At 45.1% G+C, this 21,885-nt stretch overlaps 1 protein-coding gene across 2 annotated transcripts in view; it reads right to left on the bottom strand.

The window, feature by feature from the left end:
• LOC110500746 (TBC1 domain family member 14) overlaps positions 1-21,867 on the bottom strand; it is a 64,794-nt gene extending 42,927 nt beyond the window's left edge. Inside the window, exons 1-4 of one of the 2 annotated variants that reach the window (XM_036958247.2) lie at positions 21,380-21,867; positions 20,865-21,020; positions 16,229-16,964; positions 1,373-1,490 (exon numbers count right to left, since the gene is read on the bottom strand). In XM_036958247.2, the coding sequence (XP_036814142.2) occupies positions 1,373-1,490; positions 16,229-16,964; positions 20,865-20,913 (903 nt within the window). In that variant the 5' untranslated portion in view covers positions 20,914-21,020; positions 21,380-21,867. Of the gene's footprint in view, positions 1-1,372; positions 1,491-12,023; positions 12,620-16,228; positions 16,965-20,864; positions 21,021-21,379 lie in introns of those variants that run through there. The other variant, XM_036958249.2, reaches the window with a different exon arrangement.
• Between the last annotated feature and the right edge of the window lie 18 nt (positions 21,868-21,885).

Raw genomic sequence — 21,885 nt, forward strand, 5'->3', positions numbered from 1 at the left:
AGAAATGCCACCCCACACCATGACTGACCCACCGCCAAACCGGTCATGCTGGAGGATGTTGCAGGCAGCAGAACGTTCTCCACGGCATCTCCAGACTGTCACATGTGCTCAGTGTGAACCTGCTTTCATCTGTGAAGAGCACAGGGCGCCAGTGGCAAATTTGCCAATCTTGGTGTTCTCTGGCAAATGCCAAACGTCCTGCACGGTGTTGGGCTGTAAGCACAACCCCCCACCTGTGGACGTCGGGCCCTCATACCACCCTCGTGGAGTCTGTTTCTGACCGTTTGAGCAGACACATGCACATTTGTGGCCTGCTGGAGGTCATTTTGCAGGGCTCTGGCAGTGCTCCTCCTGCTCCTCCTTGCACAAAGGCGGAGGTAGTGGTCCTGCTGCTGGGTTGTTGCCTCCTCCACGTCTCCTGGTGTACTGGCCTGTCTCCTGGTAGCGCCTCCATGCTCTGGACACTACGCTCACAGACAGAAAACCTTCTTGCCACAGCTCGTATTGATGTGCCTTCCTGGATGAGCTGCACTACCTGAGCCACTGGTGTGGGTTGTAGACTCCGTCTCATGCCACCACTAGAGTGAAAGCACCGCCAGCATTCAAAAGTGACCAAAACATCAGCCAGGAAGCATAGGAACTGAGAAGTGGTCTGTGGTCACCACCTGTAGAACCACTCCTTTATTGGGGGTGTCTTGCTAATTGCCTATAATTTCCACCTGTTGTCTATTCCATTTGCACAACAGCATTTATTGTCAATCAGTGTTGCTTCCTAAGTGGACAGTTTGATTTCACAGAAGTGTGATTGACTTGGAGTTACATTGTGTTGTTTAAGTGTTCCCTTTATTTTTTTTGAGTAGTGTGTGTGTATATATACATGCATATATATATATATATATATATATATACACATACACATATATATATATATATATATATATATATTTCGGGTCTCTGACATTGCTCGTTCTGATATTTATTTATATTTCGTTTGTTATTGTTAGGTATTACTGCAATGTTGGACCTAGAAACACAAGAATTAATTTCTCAGCGATAACATCTGCAAATCTGTGAATGCGAGCAGGTCACGATTTGATTTTGACCCTCAGGTCACAAGGCCCCCCCCATTAGGTTACATTAACCAAAGCTCTTGGAAGATTTGAGATCCTAATCAAATCTAATCAACGCTGACCTTTTGCCCCCAGCTGTCTCAGCTGAGCCACAGTGTCAGTGTGATCCATATTACTGAGGGTAGTGGCTTGTATTAGGAATCAATGGCAACTTACAGATAACATGGATTAACAAATGAGGTAATGTTGTGAAGTAGGCCACAGTGAAGAGTGTGAAGGTTCATTTCATGGTGTATGTGTACCTTATGTATTTTCTGGGGGTCCCTCCCATCTCTAGGGGGGACCCTACCAAACAGCTTCCAGCCTGTGTCCTTCTGCTCCACTGGCACAGTGTCCTTCACTTTCTTAGCAAACAGACTCCTGAGAGAGAAAGAGAGAGACAGAACATAGAAATTAGGACATAAAACCCAGAGCCAAAGCTGCACACACACACACACACACTCCCTCCACTACTAGGTCAACCCTGAGGCTAAGAACAACGATAACACAATGGCTGATGTGTGAGTGTGTGTGTGTGGTGCATGAGTGAGACAAGCACACTAGCAGAATTCATGGATTTAAACAAAGCCACACAACGAACCAGTGGACTGTTAAAAGACCCAGCTAAACCATATGAGGACTGGAGCAGGACAGGACAGGGTCAGTGACAGAGCAGGACAGGGTCAGCGGCAGATCACGACAGGACAGGGTCAGCGGCAGAGCACGACAGGACAGGGTTAGCGACAGAGCACGACAGGGTCAGCGACAGAGCACGACAGGGTCAGCGACAGAGCACGACAGGGTCAGCGAGAGAGCACGACAGGGTCAGCGACAGAGCACGACAGGGTCAGCGAGAGAGCACGACAGGGTCAGCGACAGAGCACGACAGGGTCAGCGACAGAGCACGACAGGGTCAGGGTCAGAGCACGACAGGACAGGGTCAGAGCACGACAGGACAGGGTCAGAGCACGACAGGGTCAGCGTCAGAGCACGACAGGACAAGGTCAGCGGCAGATCACGACAGGGTCAGCGACAGATCGCGGCAGGACAGGGTCAGCGACAGATCACGACAGGGTCAGCGACAGATCACGACAGGGTCAGCGACAGATCACGACAGGACAGGGTCAGCGACAGATCTCGACAGGACAGGGTCAGATCACGACAGGACAGGGTCAGCGACAGATCACGACAGGACAGGGTCAGCGACAGGACAGGGACAGAGCACGACAGGGACAGAGCACGACAGGGTCAGAGCACGACAGGGTCAGCGACAGAGCACGACAGGGTCAGCGACAGAGCACGACAGGGTCAGCGACAGAGCACGACAGGGTCAGCGACAGAGCACGACAGGGTCAGCGACAGAGCACGACAGGGTCAGCGACAGAGCACGACAGGGTCAGCGACAGAGCACGACAGGGTCAGCGACAGAGCACGACAGGGTCAGCGACAGAGCACGACAGGGTCAGCGACAGAGCACGACAGGGTCAGCGACAGAGCACAACAGGGTCAGCGACAGAGCACGACAGGGTCAGCGACAGAGCACGACAGGGTCAGCGACAGAGCACAACAGGGTCAGCGACAGAGCACTAGGCTACACCTCCATTTAAAATACCGTCTTGACTTAAAGTAGGTAGAGCTAGAGCACAGCGTAAGGAAGATAATAATCTGTGGGGTTGGCATTAAAGAGACAATCCACCGTTTAAATAATAAAGTAGGCATCCTTCCACTGTTTTGGTAAAAAGCTGAGGGATAGGGCTGGAGAAATGTAACCACTCAAATTCTTAGACAGGGCTATAGATGCAATGACTACAATCCATGATATCAACATTATCGTATTAACCATGTTGAGGCTTCTACAATGTAGTAAAACAAGATTCTATTTTGGGTTCTGAAGGGGTACAACTGAGCACCCCCCTATCCACATCGACGGGACAGTAGTGGAGAGGGTAGTAAGTTAAGTTCCCCGGCGTACAATGCCACTTTTATGTTTACATACCCTACATTACTCATCTCACGGACACACTGAATTGGTCCACCCACACAGACAGCGTTGTGAAGAAGGCGCAGCAGCGCCTCTTCAACCTCAGGAGGCTGAAGAAATTTGGCTCGTCACCAAAAGCACTCACAAACTTCTACAGATGGACGATCAAGAGCATCCTGTCGGGCTGTATCACCGCCTGGTACGGCAACTGCTCCGCCCACAACCGTAAGGCTCTCCAGAGGGTAGTGAGGTCTGCACAACGCATCACCGGGGGCAAACTACCTGCCCTCCATGACACCTACACCACCCGATGTCACAGGAAGGCCATAAAGATCATCAAGGACAACAACCACCTGAGCCACTGCCTGTTCACCCCGCTATCATCCAGAAGGCGAGGTCAGTACAGGTGCATCAAAGCTGGGACCGAGAGACTGAAAAACAGCTTCTATCTCAAGGCCATCAGACTGTTAAACAGCCACCACTAACATTGAGTGGCTGCTGCCAACACACTGACTCAAATCCAGCTCACTTCAATAATGGAAATTGATGGAAAAATGTATCACTAGCCACTTTAAACAATGCCACTTAATATAATGTTTACATACCCTACATTACTCATCTCATATGTATATACTGTACTCTTTAGGGGAGGTAGGGTAGCCTAGTGGTTTGAGTGTTGGACTAGTAACCGAAAGGTTGCAAGTTCAAATCCCCGAGCTGACAATATGTCGTTCTGCCCCTGAACAGGCAGTTAACCCACTGTTCCTAGGCAGTCACTGAAAATAAGAATTTGTTCTTAACTGACTTAAATAAAATTAAAATTAAATAAATAATATAATAAATATAATCTACTGCATCTTGCCATCTTTATGTAATAAATGTATCACTAGCCACTTTAAACAATGCCACTTTTATGTTTACATACCCTACATTACTCATATATATATATATATATATAACACACACACACACACACACACACATACATACATACATACATACACTGTACTCGATACCATCTACTGCATCTTGCCTATGCCGTTCTGTACCATCACTCATTCATATATCTTTATGTACATATTCTTCATCCCTTTCCACTTGTGTGTATAAGTCTGGCTCATCATTTACTAGAAATTAAGTCTGGCAATTAAGGTCTTATTCAATAAAAAGGAAGTGTTCTCACGCGTTCCATTGGATACAACAGTTTGTAGTACCAAGTACTGGATAAGACCTTCTAATAGGCTAAGAGAAGGACAGTCAGAACAGTATGTTTAGCTGGGCTAGATGACGTTTAGAACCAAAACGCAAATCTCTATAATAAACACTTCACTTTCAAGTGGTCTTCATATATCCTTTAACAACAGTTTTTTTTTAGCTTTTTCATTTCACCATCAACACAGCGCTTCAGGATACACAAAGAGACCATGGCTGGCTTCAATTTAAAAAAATAAAAGAACCGAGAGTGAAAAGAGCCAATTTCCTTGTCGTTAATAGAGGTTAGATAACAGACTATAAAATGGCATGATGCCATCCAGTTCATTTCCTGTTTTCCGGGGGAGTGAGCTTCTCTTTTCGGCTAGCCAACGTGCTATCAGACCGGTAAGGTTACTACCAATGGTTAGAAAGCAGAACCTCTACAATCATCACTGGAGTCAGAGTGAAAAGCAATTCCGGATAAAACACTGGATAAAAAAATAAGTAATTTGTTAAGTTGGTGACATAAGTCCTTTTAAGTGAAATGGATGCCTTAGTTACTATGAGCACAAATGACCAACCCAGAAAGTATACTATGAATAAGGAATATTAGGGCAGCAGGTAGCCTAGTGGTTAGATCGTTGGGCCAGTAACCGAAAGGTTGCTAGATCAAATCCCTGAGCTGACAAGGTAAAAATATGTCGTTCTGTTCATGAACAAGGCAGTTAGCCCACTGTTCCTAGGCCGTCATTGTAAATAAGAATTTGTTCTTAAATGACTTGCCTAGTTAAATAAAATGTTTAATTAATAATGAATCCACTTCCCATACAGCACCGTAACTCTGGAAAGGGAACGTTAGGCCACACTCAAATTCACTGTAACAAAGCATATTACTTTGTGGCACGTCATTGATCACATATCCAATAATCAATACCTGCTCCCTGACACTCACACAGACAGCATCACAGTGTCGATGATTGAATCAAAACCGCAGAGTGAGGTACACCTTAACCTGTTGGTCAGTATATCAACCGAGAGACTCTGGAGGATACCGGTGAGAGAATGACGTCTGTTTGATATGACCGGTTTGACCCCTGACCCACCCTAATGGAACCAGTCTCAAATGGCTTCAAACGTAGAGATGCAGGACAGGGGCTTGCTTCTTCCCGTTGTGAAATGTCTCCCTAGTTTTCCAACCTATCGAAGTGTCTAGATGTGTACCCTTGAACCTGCCTAATGGTTGCCAAGATCAACAAGACCGCGGCCAGGAACTAGCCAATGAGTAGTTGGTCTTGCTTCAAATAATCTCAGTCTACTTCAAAGCACACAGGTAAAAAAAAAATAAACTGCACTAGACAAACAGAACTTACAGCCAGTTTAAAGTAACCTACAATTACATTCAGATGTCCTTCGTCGTTACATAAAAGAAGAGGGACCTGCTGCTTCTGAAAAAGGCAGGAGAGAAAAAGCAATGAAGTGAATGAGAGGCAAAGACGTGGATTATCATTGGCACCGGTCATTCTGGCTTTCCCAACTAACTCAAAACTGTAGTCTATATCTGAAACGGTCTCTAAAAGCTAGCTTGGTTAGCTTAACTAGACCTACCAGTGGTCACCATTGTTTGACTTCCCAATCTGGTTAGTTAACCAGGCTATATAGAGAAGAAAAATGGAAAGAAACCTCTCTGAATCAGGGAGGTGGGGAGGGCTGCCTCCATGTCACCGGCGCTCAGGGGGTTAACTGCCTTGCTCCAGGGCAAAACGGCATTTGTTTATCACCTTGCCAGCTTGGGGATTCGAACCAGCAACCTTTTGGTTACTGGCCAACGCCCTTAACCCCAAGACTTCCTGCTGCCAGGCATGGTTTGAACCTGAACATTCTGCACCTTTGTGAAATAGGTAACTCCAGTTGCCCAAGTAAAGGTTCATGACCATTATCGGTGATCTGCCTGACCTGTCGATTATTCTGCGCCCAGGGAGCAACATCAACTCAAATTGCAACAAATTCAAAGATTTTACTGAGTTAAAGTTCATATAAGGAAATCACTCAATTAGGCCCTAATCTATGGACTTCACATGACTGGACAGGAGCCGTGGGTGGGCCTAGGAGGGCATAAGCCAACCCACCAGCTAATCAGAATGAGTTGTTGTTGGTAGGGATATCCTTGTCTCATCGCGCACCAGCGACTCCTGTGGGGGGCGGGCGCAGTGCACAATAATTAAAAAAATAATGAGTTGTTCCCCACAAAACAGATGTAAAGGTCCTGAGCTGGCATAGTCTACAGTTGTGAGGCCGGTTGGACGTAATGCCAAATTCTCTAATATGACGTTGGAGGTGATTTATGGTAGAAAAATACAGATCATTTTATCTGGCAACAGCTCTGGTGGACATTCCTAGTCAGCATGCCAATTGCACGCTCCCTCAAAACTTGAGACATCTGTGGTATTGTGCGACAAAATTGCACATTTTAGAGCCTTTTATTGTCCCCCAGCACAAGGTGCACCTGTGTAATGATCATGCCGTTGAATTTAATCAGCTTCTTGATATGCCACACCAGTCAGATGGATGGATTATCTTGGCAAAGGAGAAATGCTCACTAACAGGGATATAAACAAAATGTGCAAAATATTTGAAAGAAATATGCTTTTTGGAAACTTTCTGGTATCTTACATTTCAGGTCATGAAACCAACACCTTAGATATTATGTTAATATTTTTTCAGTGTAGATGAAAAGACAGGTGAGGTGTTTATGTATCGCCAGTATGCACAAAATGTTCCTTCAAACTGATCATGCCTCATCAAGAAACATGTTTTGTGACGCACGAACGCACCTTCACCAGGAGGCCACGAGTCACCTTCACCAGGAGGCCACGAGTCACCTTCACCAGGAGGCCACGAGTCACCTTCACCAGGAGGCCACGAGTCACCTTCACCAGGAGGCCACGAGTCACCTTCACCAGGAGGCCACGAGTCACCTTCACCAGGAGGCCACGAGTCACCTTCACCAGGAGGCCACGTGTCACCTTCACCAGGAGGCCACGTGTCACCTTCACCAGGAGGCCACGTGTCACCTTCACCAGGAGGCCACGTGTCACCTTCACCAGGAGGCCACGTGTCACCTTCACCAGGAGGCCACGTGTCACCTTCACCAGGAGGCCACGTGTCACCTTCACCAGGAGGCCACGAGTCACCTTTACCTTTATGCCAAATACTTCATACATGTTTTCCCATTCTGCCTCAGTGACTGAACCTGAAGCAATGCAACTGAAGCAATGCAACTGAAGCAATAGAAGAAATTTGACAAGGTGGTCGATGTGATGACAAAAATGTGTCCATAAAAACATTTTTACATTTAAAATTTAAAATAATAAAATCACTAGAATCAAGAAAGCCTAGTGGATGTGTATATTGGATCTGTCTAACTTTTCTTTTAGTTTTTCATCTTGAAGAATATCATTACACAACCCTCTTCTTTTCCTTGCTGGACCTCATCCTTGGTTAAATGTCAGAAAGAGGCGTTGCCGAACAGCAACGTGCACTAGGGGCTGTGTGGACAGAACAGCAACGTGCACTAGGGGCTGTGTGGACAGAACAGCAACGTGCACTAGGGGCTGTGTGTACTGAACAGCAACGTGCACTAGGGGCTGTGTGGACAGAACAGCAACGTGCACTAGGGGCTGTGTGGACAGAACAGCAACGTGCACTAGGGGCTGTGTGTACTGAACAGCAACGTGCACTAGGGGCTGTGTGGACAGAACAGCAACGTGCACTAGGGGCTGTGTGGACAGAACAGCAACGTGCACTAGGGGCTGTGTGGACAGAACAGCAACGTGCACTAGGGGCTGTGTGTACTGAACAGCAACGTGCACTAGGGGCTGTGTGTACTGAACAGCAACGTGCACTAGGGGCTGTGTGTACAGAACAGCAACGTGCACTAGGGGCTGTGTGTACAGAACAGCAACGTGCACTAGGGGCTGTGTGGACAGAACAGCAACGTGCACTAGGGGCTGTGTGTACAGAACAGCAAAGTGCACTAGGGGCTGTGTGGACAGAACAGCAACGTGCACTAGGGGCTGTGTGGACAGAACAGCAACGTGCACTAGGGGCTGTGTGGACAGAACAGCAACGTGCACTAGGGGCTGTGTGTACAGAACAGCAACGTGCACTAGGGGCTGTGTGGACAGAACAGCAACGTGCACTAGGGGCTGTGTGGACAGAACAGCAACGTGCACTAGGGGCTGTGTGGACAGAACAGCAACGTGCACTAGGGGCTGTGTGGACAGAACAGCAACGTGCACTAGGGGCTGTGTGGACAGAACAGCAACGTGCACTAGGGGCTGTGTGGACAGAACAGCAACGTGCACTAGGGGCTGTGTGGACAGAACAGCAACGTGCACTAGGGGCTGTGTGGACAGAACAGCAACGTGCACTAGGGGCTGTGTGGACAGAACAGCAACGTGCACTAGGGGCTGTGTGGACAGAACAGCAACGTGCACTAGGGGCTGTGTGGACAGAACAGCAACGTGCACTAGGGGCTGTGTGGACAGAACAGCAACGTGCACTAGGGGCTGTGTGGACAGAACAGCAACGTGCACTAGGGGCTGTGTGGACAGAACAGCAACGTGCACTAGGGGCTGTGTGGACAGAACAGCAACGTGCACTAGGGGCTGTGTGGACAGAACAGCAACGTGCACTAGGGGCTGTGTGGACAGAACAGCAACGTGCACTAGGGGCTGTGTGGACAGAACAGCAACGTGCACTAGGGGCTGTGTGGACAGAACAGCAACGTGCACTAGGGGCTGTGTGGACAGAACACATTGTTACAGCCTTAATCTAATATTATTATTTTTTTTAAATCCTCAGCAATCTACACACAAGCAACAACATGTTTTTATAATTGTATTAAAACTACAAAAAGAGAAATAACTTATTTACATAAGTATTCAGACCCTTTGCAATGAGACTCGAAATGGAGCTCAGGTGCTTCCGGTTTCCATTAATCATCCATGAGATGTTTCTACAACTTGATTGGAGTCCACCTGTGGTAAATTCAATTGATTGGACATGATTTTGGAAAGGCACACACAGTGTGACCGTGCATGTCAGAGCAACAACCAAACCATGAGGTCAAAGGAATTGTCTGTAGAGCTCCGGAACAGGATTGGGTCAAGGCATAGATCTGGGCTACGGGTACCAAAAAATGTCTGCAGCATTCAAGGTCCCCAAGAACACAGTGGCCTCCATCATTCTTAAAAATGGAAGAAGTTTGGAACCACCAAGACTCTTCCTAGAGCTGGCCACCCGGCCAAACTGAGCAATCGTGGGAGAAGGGCATTGGTCAGGGAGGTGACCAAGAACCCAATGGTCACTCTGACAGAGCTCTTGAGTTCCTCTGTGGAGATGGGAGAACCTTCCAGAAGGACAACCATCTCTGCAGCACTCCATCAATCAGGCCTTTAATGTCAAGTGTCCAGACGTAAGCCACATGACAGCCTGCTTGGAGTTTGCCAAATGGCCCCCAAAGACTCTCAGGCCATGAGAAACAAGATTCTCTGGGCTGATGAGACCAAGATTGAACTATTTGGCCTGAATGCCAAGCATCACGTCTGGAGGAAACCTGGCACCATCCCTACGGTGAAGCATGGTGATGGAAGCATCATGCTGTGGGGATGGTTTTCAGCAGCAGGGACTGGGAATCTAGTCAGTATTGAGGCAAAGATGAACTGAGCAAAGTACAGAAAGATCCTTGATGAAAACCTGCATCAGAGAGCACAGGACCTCTGACTGGGGTGAAGGTTCACCTTCCAACAGGACAACAACACTATGCACACAGCCAAGACAACGCAGGAGTGTCTTCTGGACAAGTCTCGGAATGTCCTTGAATGGCCCAGCCAGAGCCTGGACTTGAACATCTCTGGAGAGACCTGAGCAGAGAAGAATGGGAGAAACTCCCTAAATACAGGTGTGCCAAGCTTATAGCATCATACACAAGAAGACTCGAGGCTGTAATCACTGCCAAAGGTTCTTCAACAAAGTACTGAGTAAAGGATCTAAATACTTATGTAAATGTAAAATCAGTTTTTTGTTTTGTTTTTTAGCAAAAATGTAAAACATTTTTTGCTTTGTCACTCATTTTTAGATGAGTATAGCTCTAGACCACATTTCCTCAGCTGTTAGGGAACCCGTATGACAACGTGATGCAGGAACTCTCAAAATCAACCCAAACACTGCGACCGGCACACACACACACACACACACACACACACACACACACACACTATCATTTGAATAAAGAAATAAAAAATGAACATTGCCCCGGCATGCTGCATCTAAGGCTAGATTAGATTCGAATCCAGGCTGCATCACATCCAGCCGTGATCGGGAGTCCCATCGGGCAGCGCACAATTGGCCCAGCGTCGTCCGGGTTTCGCCGGGGTAGGCCGTCATTATAAATAATAATTTGTTCTTAATTGACTTGCCTAGGTAAATAAAAAGGTTAAATTAAAAAATATTATATTTTAAATATAATTTGTTCTCAATCACCTGCCCACCTTCCTGAGGGGAAAATAAATGAATTAGTAAAGAAGGGAGCTAAGCACTACACCAAGTCTTGAACTGCAGTAACCTCATCATACTACTGCTGTGATGAAAGAGCTTGACAGGTGAGAGGCTGGAGTGCAGAGCTGGGTGCTGACGGAAACACCTTCACAGAGCAACCTTGACGCTGTTCTATTAGGGATTTTTTTTATTTATTTTACCTTTATTTAACTAGGCAAGTCAGTTAAGAACAAATTCTTATTTTCAATGACGGCCTAGGAATAGTGGGTTAACTGCCTTGTTCAGGGGCAGAACGACAGATTTGTACCTTGTCAGCTCGGGGATTTAAACTTGCAACCTTGGGGGGGGGGGGGGGGGGGTCGATTCTGTAGAGCAGGGAGAGGCAACATGTTCCTGGAGTGCCTCGCAAGTCCTGCAGGGTTTTGTTCCAACTAGGCACCACACCTGACCAACTGGGCTAATTGATCAGTTTAGTGATTTCCGAAATTCAACCCTCCTGGTCAGTTCAATCCAAAACATGACGTGGCTGTGCCCGTCCAGGACCAAGGTTGCCTGCCCGTCCAGGACCAAGGTTGCCTGCCCGTCCAGGACCAAGGTTGCCTGCCCGTCCAGGACCAAGGTTGCCTGCCCGTCCAGGACCAAGGTTGCCTGCCCCTGTACTAGAGTATCAGAATATTACTTCTGACATTATATCGATTATATGACTCCAAGTATCGATTCTCAAAAATATATGTTATTTTTGCTAGGTAGTTAACGTTAGCTAGTGATAGTCGGCTGTGCCTGTGCCAAAACTTCAGTATTTCTCCTCCTATAGCTTGGCCACAATCGTCTTTAAATGGTGAGCCAACAACAGCACTTACAACATCACTGATCAAAACTAGTTTTTTAATATGGCTCTCTCATAACTGCACTAAACAACCAAACAGATGACAGTCATTAACATATCACAGAGTAGTAAGAGAATATTCAGGACTTTCTCTGCGGGCCATGTTCAACAATGACACCAGGTACACAGAATCACACTTTGCCTAAACTAAACCCCTGTTTAAGTGTTCTTTCCAAATCGAGTGGCAAACAAATGCGTAGAAAACAGAAGTCTAGGATAGACCACTTTAAAGCCAATATGTATACACTATAAACAAGCAGGGAAGGTCAGAAAAAACCCTCTCATACATACAGACCTGTCAATGAAAAGAAGCAGTGAAGGGGAAGCCATCCTGTGTCCGTGAGTTCATCCACAACAAACACAATCCTCAATGCCAAAGCAGAACAACCTGTCCACTGTCCAGTGAGAAGCTCTTCAGATCCCCAGTAAGGGCAGGATAGTTCTCTTTCAGAAACCCAGAGAGAAAGAGAACTCTTTGACATGGAGCAGTTCCTCTCATTCAGTCAAGCCTGACATTCATAGTCGTATCCAGCAGAATAAAGAGAGACAGAGGGATAGAGACAGCCACATCTGAGACGTAACCCGTGTTGAGAGTGTTCCGTGTCAGAGATCCTTAAACCACAGCCCACTCTGCCACCACGCTGCCTTCAGAGTAAAGGAGTTTGACTGAGCAAAGGGGAGGGATAAGAAAGAATGTGCCAGCCTAAACAGAGAGTTTATTATGTATTTCACTTGTTTTGGCAATGTGAACATATGTTTCTCATGCCAACAAAGCCCTTTGAATTGAGAGAGAGAGCAAAAACAGAGTAAATGATCCGAGGGAGCGGCAGAGCAAAGGAAATCTCCCCAGTAGAGAAGAGGGCTACTCAGAGAGCTGAGGAAAACAAGTCTGTGGAGAGAAGGGGAACCGGCAACAGAGTGAGAGGAAGTGAAAATGCCAAACTGACTGCACTAAACAGACCTGTTGTGATCGAGAGGGGTGTGAAACCAGCCGTTTAACCACTTAAACACTAATACACTTCAGACTAGGTTTTTATGATAATGCAATCAACGGCCATAGGACCATACACGGAGTCATTTTAACTAGGTCTAAAAACCCATCATTACACTGCCTCCCTCTGTTTACAAAACAAACTGAATGTAAATTCATCTGTTCACACTTGGCAGGCAGTGAATTGTTGGCACATGGGGAGATCTCATTTAAATTTGCTGAATGGATTAGAATGGGATAGGCTGGGATACAGCTGTGTGTGTGTGTGTGTCTCTCTCTCAATTGGCTGGGGAAACATGTTTACATTGCCAAAGCAAGTGAAATAGATAATACAAATTACTCAAAAGGAATTATGGCTATATACACAGTGTTGTGCAAATAGTTTAAGTAAAAAAGGGAAAATTAAATAGTATAGTCTAGGTCCAAAAGGCTTAACAGCTTCTACCCCCCCAAGCTATAAGACTCCTGAACAGCTATTCAAAGCTATAAGACTCCTGAACAGCTATTCAAAGCTATAAGACTCCTGAACAGCTATTCAAAGCTATAAGACTCCTGAACAGCTATTCAAAGCTATAAGACTCCTTACCTCCTGGGTTTACATCTACCTACATATTACCTCGAAAAAAACGGTGTCCCCGCACATTGACTCTGTACCGGTACCCCCTGTATATAGCCTCCACATTGACTCTGTACCGGTACCCCCTGTATAGAGCCTCGCAACTGTTATTTTACTGCTGCTTTTTAATAATTTATTATTTTTATTTACTTAACTTATTTTTTACTTAACACTTATTTTTCTTAAAACTGCATTGTTGGCACGTGCCAAATAAAATTTGATTTCATATTTACAATGGTGTTTGTTCTTCACTGGTTGCCCTTGTGGCAACAGGTCATATATCTTGCTGCTGTGATGGCACACAATGGTATTTCACCCAATAGATACGAGTCGATCAAAATTGGATTTGTTGTCTGTGTGTAATCTGAGGGAAATATGTTTCTCTAATATGGTCATACATTTCCCAGGAGGTTAGGAAGTGCAGCTCAGTTTCCACCTCATTTTAGGGGCAGTGTGTTCAGCCTGTCTTCTCGAGAGCCAGGTCTGTCTACGGCGGCCCCTCTCAATAAATAGTCAAAGCTTTCCTTAATTTTGGGTCAGTCACTGTGGTCAGGTACCACTGTGTAGTCTCTGTTTAGGGCCAAATAGCATTGTAGTTTGCTCTGTTTTTTTGTTGATTCTTTCCAATGTGTCAAGTAATTATCTTTTTGTTTTCTCATGATTTGGTTGGGTCTAATTGTGTTGCTGTCCTGGGGCTCTGTGGGGTCTGTTAGTGAACAGAGCCCCAGGACCAGCTTGATTAGGGGGCTCTTCTCCAGGTTCATCTTGCTGTAGGTGATGGCTTTATGGAAGGTTTGGGAGCCGCTTCCTTTTAGGTGGTAGAATTTAAAGTCTCTTCTCTGGATTTTCATAATTAGCGGGTGTCGGCCTAATTCTGTTCTGTATGCATTATTTGGCATTTTATATGAAGGATATATTTTGCAGAATTATGCATGCAGACCCAATTTGGAGAATCCAGTGAATTCTGGTAGTCTTTAATAGTTGATTCTAAGATTAGTATTTGACCCTGTATATATTTTCGCTGTTTGTTATAGGGCCAAAAAGATTGGAGAAGTGGTTTATCCATACATCTACATTTTGGATAGATAACCCTGTTGTTTGTTTAGAGTTCTCCAATTTACCCAGAGTCAGTTGATTATATGGATTCTTCATTTTACATTGAGCTGATTTCTGACGTGCTGTCCCTTATTTTTCCATAGTGTATTTCTCTCTCTCTCTCACTCACCTTCTATTGAGAGAATCACAGGATGAAGTGTGAGATGTGATGAATGGGAGAGAGTGAGTAGAGGGAACTACCTTTTCCCCTCTGAGCTCCCGAAATAGATGAAGCCAAAACCCCACACACTTCGTTCCTCTGAGCCTAAAGCACCTGCTGAGTGTTTGATGACTGCGATGTGGAAAGGAATCAGTGAGGTGACTGGGGTATAGTGGAGGGAGCTAAATGTGGGACCTGTGTAGTTTAACCAGATTGATTAATCAAATCCTACTGTGTGATTTAAAATGAGTATTTTATTTCTCAGAGAAATTCCCACACTGTAACAAGTAGGTTTGCAAAGCTACCGGTAATTTACCAAAGTTACCGAAATCTTCAGTAATCTATGGCAATCCATGGTAGCTTTGGTAATTTATACTTGGAATAACTTTTTTTAATAATAAAAAATATATATATATAATATTTTTTTTATATCTGTGTTCACATTGTCCATGAGTTTGTAGTAGATAAAACATATGGTTCAAGAGAAAATAATGAAATTAATGAAAAAAAAGCATCTAAATCAACAATGCCATTATTTTTCAATGACATCTGCAACTCATCCAACTATGGACTCTTTTTTTCACTACTGCTACCAGTCTGACTAAAACACATTGATACATTATATTTTACCAAATGTATAAAGGAGATTTCCTGCTGAAACTCTCATGAAACGCCAATGATATTCACTACGTTGACGTTTATATTTAGGATAATGTTTTACAGCTTTGCCATTCTATTTATTTATTTTTAAATCGTATTTGATTTGTTTTATTATTAATTTGACATGCGATATGGCCACACAGAGGAACAGAGTTCATTAGAACACCTGTGATAATCTGAAGTACCCCAAAAGGCCACTAGATGTCTTCTGCTAAATGACTAAAAATGTCAAAATGTACATTTTGGTAACTTTCAAGAAACATTTTATCAGAAGCTCTTATCCAGAGCGTCTTACAGGTAGTTTACTGGTAACCATAGTGACAAGGTTCATCACAGTGTGCAGGCTTTTAATCCAACCCTACCAACACACCTGGTACAATGAACGGTTTGTACAGATACACCAAAGGTCCTTCAAACATCAACAGAGGACTATGTAGATATTGGGTGTGTGTGTGTGTGTGTTCGCTTCTATGCTTGGAGTGCCTAGCTACGATATTTTATTTTTAAAAACGTGACTGAACAATTACGGGGTGTGTTTAGGTGTAGGTAAACAGGTTCCCCATGACTCCAATGCCATCACCTGTCAAGCACAATTTCACGGGGCATAGGTTATTCATAATAAAGCTGAACCAGCTCAGTTTCACATTGGAGGCTTCAAGCCTGAATGCATTCAACCATCAAATGTTACATGGGTCATATACACTTTACACAGGACAAGTTGACTGTACTGGACTCGGAGTGTGGAGAGGTGTGTACACGTTTTGTGAGTTTTTCACAGTAATCTTGAGCAATGCCTTCTTTTGTCATAGTGTGGTATAGTGTGGTATAGTGTGCACTGAATCCTATGTACACTTGCAACTAAAATCTCTCCTAAATCGAGCCTTATGTCAATGGGAGACCTGAGCTTAAAATTGAGTTATGGACACAGACCTAAATAGACTGTCAAAGATCATAACAGAGTGATAACTTCCATCGTACCTGTTGAAGAAGCTAGCCAGTGGCCCCAGCCTCTTGGGCCTGCCCTCCTCTGACCCCAGCGGTCTCTGTCGTGGGCTCCACAGATCCCCTCCGATGTCCCCGCCCGGCGACGACGACAGAGTGACGTCGGAGAATTGGGCGGCGTCGCCCTCGTCCGTCTCCAGGGTGACGATGGCGCTGGAGTCGGAGGTGACCATGAAGTCCGGGATGTCCTCGTTGGACGCCGACAGTGTGGCCGAGAGCTCCGTGCTCAAGCTCGACACGCTGCACACCGAAATGTCGTCACTGCGGTTAAGGTTTCCCCCTCCTATGCCGCCCATCCCCGTGGTGACAACTCCCACGCCGCCAGCTCCGGACCTTGGGGCGGGGCTGAAGAGGCGCACCGAGTCGTAGCCACTGCGGGGGAAGGTGGAGGACTTACGGAGACCAGCGCTGTCTCCAGACTGGTCTAGAGAGAGGGTAGCAGGGCCCTGGTCGTTGTGGTTGGAACCCAGGGTAAGGCCACAGTCTCCTGGTTGGGAGTGGATGTGCTCGGGATGGTTTATCTCCAGGGTAGGGATGCCAGAGTCCTGGGAGGCTAGGCTGTGTTGGTCCAGGTCCTGCTCATCAGATCCCTGCTGGGGGTTGCCATAGTGCAGGGAGTGCTGGATGAGGGGGGGCTTGCTGTGTTCATGGTGGTGGTTATGGTTGTCGGAGCTGACCGTGCCGTTCTCCATTAAGGTACCTCCAGCCGCACCTGAAACCAACAAGGAATTATAGACGAGAGTCACTACTAGTAGTGATAATAATATTATGTGATATGGTACAGTGATAGTTGACGGCCTGTAATAAATATTTTTACATTTCAAAAATACCATTAATATTCACATATTCTCTTTCAGTACAACATTGTCGAATAACATTTGCCATGGATAGTCAACTCTTACCCTACGAAGTCCAGAGCATGCTGGTTCTCTGTTCTACATGATAATTAATTGCACACACCTGGTGCCCCAGGTCTAAATCAGTCCCTGATTAGAGGGGAACAATGAAAAAAAAATGCTAGTGGAACTAGCTTTGGTTTGACAGGTCAGTAAAGCTAAAAAGTCAAGCTCAAGTCTAAAACAGGGATTAGGTTCTCCACAGACCAATCACTGACCCAGAACAGTTTATTACCCATGAAAGACACCTCCCATGCCCCTCCTTCCTCACCACCTCATCAGGGACATCAGATAACAGGAACAATGAAGCAGAAACACACAGGGAGGTGAGAGAGGATCCGGCCAGTAACCAGGCTGAAACTGGATCCACAAACGTAGCCTAAAATGTGAACGAGCCTCCTGTATTGTGTGCCTGCCTGGGTCCCTGCAATTAGGCTAAGGCCGTATGGGAGTCAACGGTCTAAGGGACCTTACTGTTGAGGTCCAGGAGAGGGAAATAAAAGGGTGAAATGAAGACCCCTGGGGAGGGAGACTGTCAGAAAACCATTGCATCGTCACATTTAATGGGAGTCATAGAAATAATCAAAAATTGCATTTGCCCCCAAAAAGTGAGTGAATTTGTTCTGACAGTGCTTTGCTTGTATTGCATTGACACACACTTCTAGAAACCCTTTGACTGACCACAGTCAGTCAAACTACAATTACATTGGAAAGGGCATGCAAGTAAGCATTTCACTCCAAGGTCTACACCGGTTGTATTTGGCGCATGTGACACAAAAAATGATTTGATTTGAAAAAGACATGCAAAGTTCCCGTGCTGCCGAGTCAGTGTGTGGAGCTTCCCGACCGGCTGCACCACATGCTGCTTGGAGACGGACCTGATGGAAACTGTCTGTGATAAAATACCTCAGTTCGGAAGAGAGCTCACGGTCTCTGAGCAGAAGTGGAAGAGATACTATGCTGCTGTGTGTGTGTGTGGAGAGAGCATGTGTAGATAGATACACTGCCCCTGGCACAAAGCAATAGTCACCAAGTTCTACCAGAGAAGAGGAAAAACATGGGAGAATACTGGAAAAAATATATTCAACATGTAAAGTGTTGGTCCCTTGAATCATGAGCTGAAGTAAAAGATCCCAGAAATTTTCCATACGCACAAAAAGCTTATTTCTCTCAAATTTTTTAACACACGTGTTTACATCCCTGTTAGTGAGCATTTCTCCTTTGCCAAGAATATCCATCCACCTGATTATACACCTAGTGTATAATATCAAGAAGCTGATTAAACCGCATGATCATTACACAGGTGCACCTTGTGCTGGGGACAATAAAAAGACACTCTAAAATGTGCAGTTCTCTCACACAACACAATGCCAGATGTCTCAAGTTTTAAGGGAGCATGAAATTGGCATGCTGACTGCAGGAATGTCCACCAGGGTTGGTGCCAGAGAATTGTCGCAATGATCTGTACACAATTCCTGGAAGCTGAAACTGTCCCAGTTCTTCCATGGCCTGCATACTCACCAGACATGTCACTCATGTTTGGGATGCTCTGAATCAGCGGGCATGACAGCATGTTCCAGTTCCCGCCAATATCCAGTAATTTCGTACAGCCGTTGAAGAGGAGTGGGCCAACATTCCACAATCGACAGCCTGATCTGTCGCACTGCTTGAGGCAAATGGTGGTCACACCAGATACTGACTGGTTTTCTGATCCACTCCCCTACTTATATTAAGGTATTTGTGACCAACAAATGCATATCTGTTTTCTCAGTCATGTGAAATCCATTGATTAGGATATAATGAAATTGTTTAAATTGACTGATTTCCTTATATGAACTGTAACTCAGTAAAATCGTAGAAATTATTGCATGCGTTTATTTTAGTTCAGTAAATGTATAAAACCGAATTTAACAGTGATTTCCCACAGACTAAACCCACCTAAAGCCCCAGTAACAGTCCCGTGCAGCTGTAACCTGATCAAGAGGTTGTCATGGGAGTCACACACACAGGTTGTTGCTGTGCTACTGAAGCATCTGCTTATTTTAATATCTAAACCTCTCAGCCACCAGAAAAAAGAAAAATATATATATTATATATATTTTTTTAAATAGATAAAATCAACAGCCGTTGCCATGACAACGTTGATCATCATTAATCACGATAATGGTTTGGTTTAGCCCGAAGTTCACCGAGCGGTAATTAATTTTCACATGTATGAAAATTACACCATATCACTCTTATTCTCTGGTAAGAAACTGAAATGACATTGCACTTCTTTCTCATTTCATCACGGTAGTATTATTTTTATATATTTTTTTAAAGATGTGTTTGGTGAGGCCTCCAGAGTAGCGCAGTGGTCTAAGGCTGGGCCACTAGAGATTCTTGGTTCAAGTCCAGGCTTTGTCGGTGGCCGACCTATGGGGCGGCGCACAATTGGCCCAGCGTCCGGGTTAGGGGAGGGTTTGGCCAGCCAGAACGTCCTTGTCCCATCGCGCACTAGCGACTCCTGTGGCGGGCCGGGCGCAGTGCACGCTGACATGGTCGTCAGGTGTACGGTGTTTCCTCCAACACACTGGTACGGCTGGCTTCAAGGTTATGTGGGCATTGTGTCAAGAAGCAGTGCGGCTTGCTTGGGTTGTTTCGGGGGATGCACGGCTCTTGACCGTCGCCTCTCCCGAGTCCGTACGGTAGTTGCAGCAATGAGACAAGACTAACTACCAATTGGATACCACGAAATTGGGGAGAAAATGGGGTAAAAGTAACAAAAAATAAAAGATGTCTTCGGTCATTTCTACTACTGGTGGCCTGCATGTGAATGATTACGACAGTTCCTGAAAGTAGTATGAGTGTGTTTCCTGTGTTGGTTATAGCTTCACAGTAAGACATTGACATTGCATGCTTATGAATAGGAAAATCCTCTGTCGCTCAGTTGGTAGAGCATGGCACTTGTAATGCCAGGGTAGTGGGTTCGATTCCCGGGACCACCCATACGTAAAATGGATGCACGCATGACTAAGTCACTATAGATTTTAAAAAAAGCTTCTGCTAAATGGCATATATGTGAACACTATCAATGACCAGGCTACACAAATAACAATGCTTGAGCTAGAATACAGGCTAGATGCTACACTTCCTCATCACCATGCAAAATTATGCAAAATCTACTAGAGAACAAAATACTGTAATTATAATACATACCCACGAAAAAGGGGCTCTCTGGTACACACAACACTGACAGTGTGACTGCACTGAAGGTGACAATCTGAAGACTAACATATCTCAGTGATAGTGAATGAGTCTAGGCCTGTTCATTTTGACAAGTGTGAATCCTCAACACACCCCGAACACACCTAGTGCAAAATTGCATTGTTTTTTCATCTCATTATCAATGGGAGATGTAATGAGTAGAGACTAGACAATCCTGTTCAGTAACACAGTGACTGTAGGCAGCAGGCTATGCTAAATTAGGCTGGTCCAAACACATTTTATTCATTTGAATGCATGCATCGCTAGTGTGTCAAGGAGTGGCAATCATTATGAATTTCAGATCATTTGCAACTGCACTGTCATTGCCTAGTTCAGCAATTGTGTGTCATAGGGAATAATAATGCCTATTTATTAAATATGCTACTCATTTGCGTAACCCGCTACATCAGCCACCTGTTGCTCAAGCTCCACTTCTAGCCGAAATAAAATCCCAACAACAGACTACGTACCACTTTCGCTTCCTCTCCGGTCTTTGGTCCCCTCCGTGGAATGTGCCATGTTGATGCTACAGATGGGCTGTCGACGCGGCTGGTTGCTGTTGGCTCCTCGGGTGGTCCATGATGATGCGCTGCTGCAACCCACCCTCACCTCCGCTCTCAGCGTAGCTTGGCGTTCACAGAGGAAATAGTCTCCGTTAAGTGCGCTTTTAGAGGACTCAATGGCACACACACAAAACATCTCATTCGACAGCAACAGGTCAAGATACGAGCGGTCCGTGTGGCATTTTTGTGGCTTAAAAGTGTCACAAATGTCAACTTGGCTAACGACTCGCTAGCGCACTTGCCAAAGTGTCTTTGATACTTCGGTTTTATATGCTTCCCTTTTCCTATATTCAAGCGAAATGGAACAGTTGATAGTTTTGCTCAATTGTTAAAACAGAGCACTAAAGAACTACACAATTTGTATAAGTAAAAAATGTAATAAATACACTTGGCAAGTTTATCCAGTCTTTGTAATAACATACCTGTCTTGGTGCTTCAGCCGCCATTTTAAAATAAACTTACCGACTAGAGTGCAATGTAATCGAGCCAAGAAAGACTACAGCATCGATGGATTCACCTGTCAGTCGTCAAGGCGTAAATAATCGTCTCCATCCAATATCCCCATCGATCCATGAAACAATACAAGAGTTTCAAAGTAGCCTAGCCCGAGGAACCTTATTGCATGATTATTTGTTTAAATTAAACTAGGAAGCCAGGTGACAATGAAACAGGTTTGTTAAGATGTCTCTGCATGAGTATTCGCTATTCTGTAATCGAAAATACCATACATTTTCCATTCACTTAATCTTTTACAAATATCCAGAACTTAAGTCAGCATCACTTCATGACCAAATCATGCGTCTACTTCAGTTTAGAAATTCAAGAACATATACACTTTCTAAATATATTTGCCTATACTGTAAGCAAGGCTGTAACATTGGGACTACTGTATCTGTTAGCCCTCTATTGTAAATGTGAAACCAGGAAG

Source organism: Oncorhynchus mykiss, chromosome 21, assembly GCF_057628025.1.
Source record: "Oncorhynchus mykiss isolate SJ-2025 chromosome 21, ASM5762802v1, whole genome shotgun sequence".
NCBI classification, from domain to species: Eukaryota; Metazoa; Chordata; class Actinopteri; order Salmoniformes; family Salmonidae; genus Oncorhynchus; species Oncorhynchus mykiss.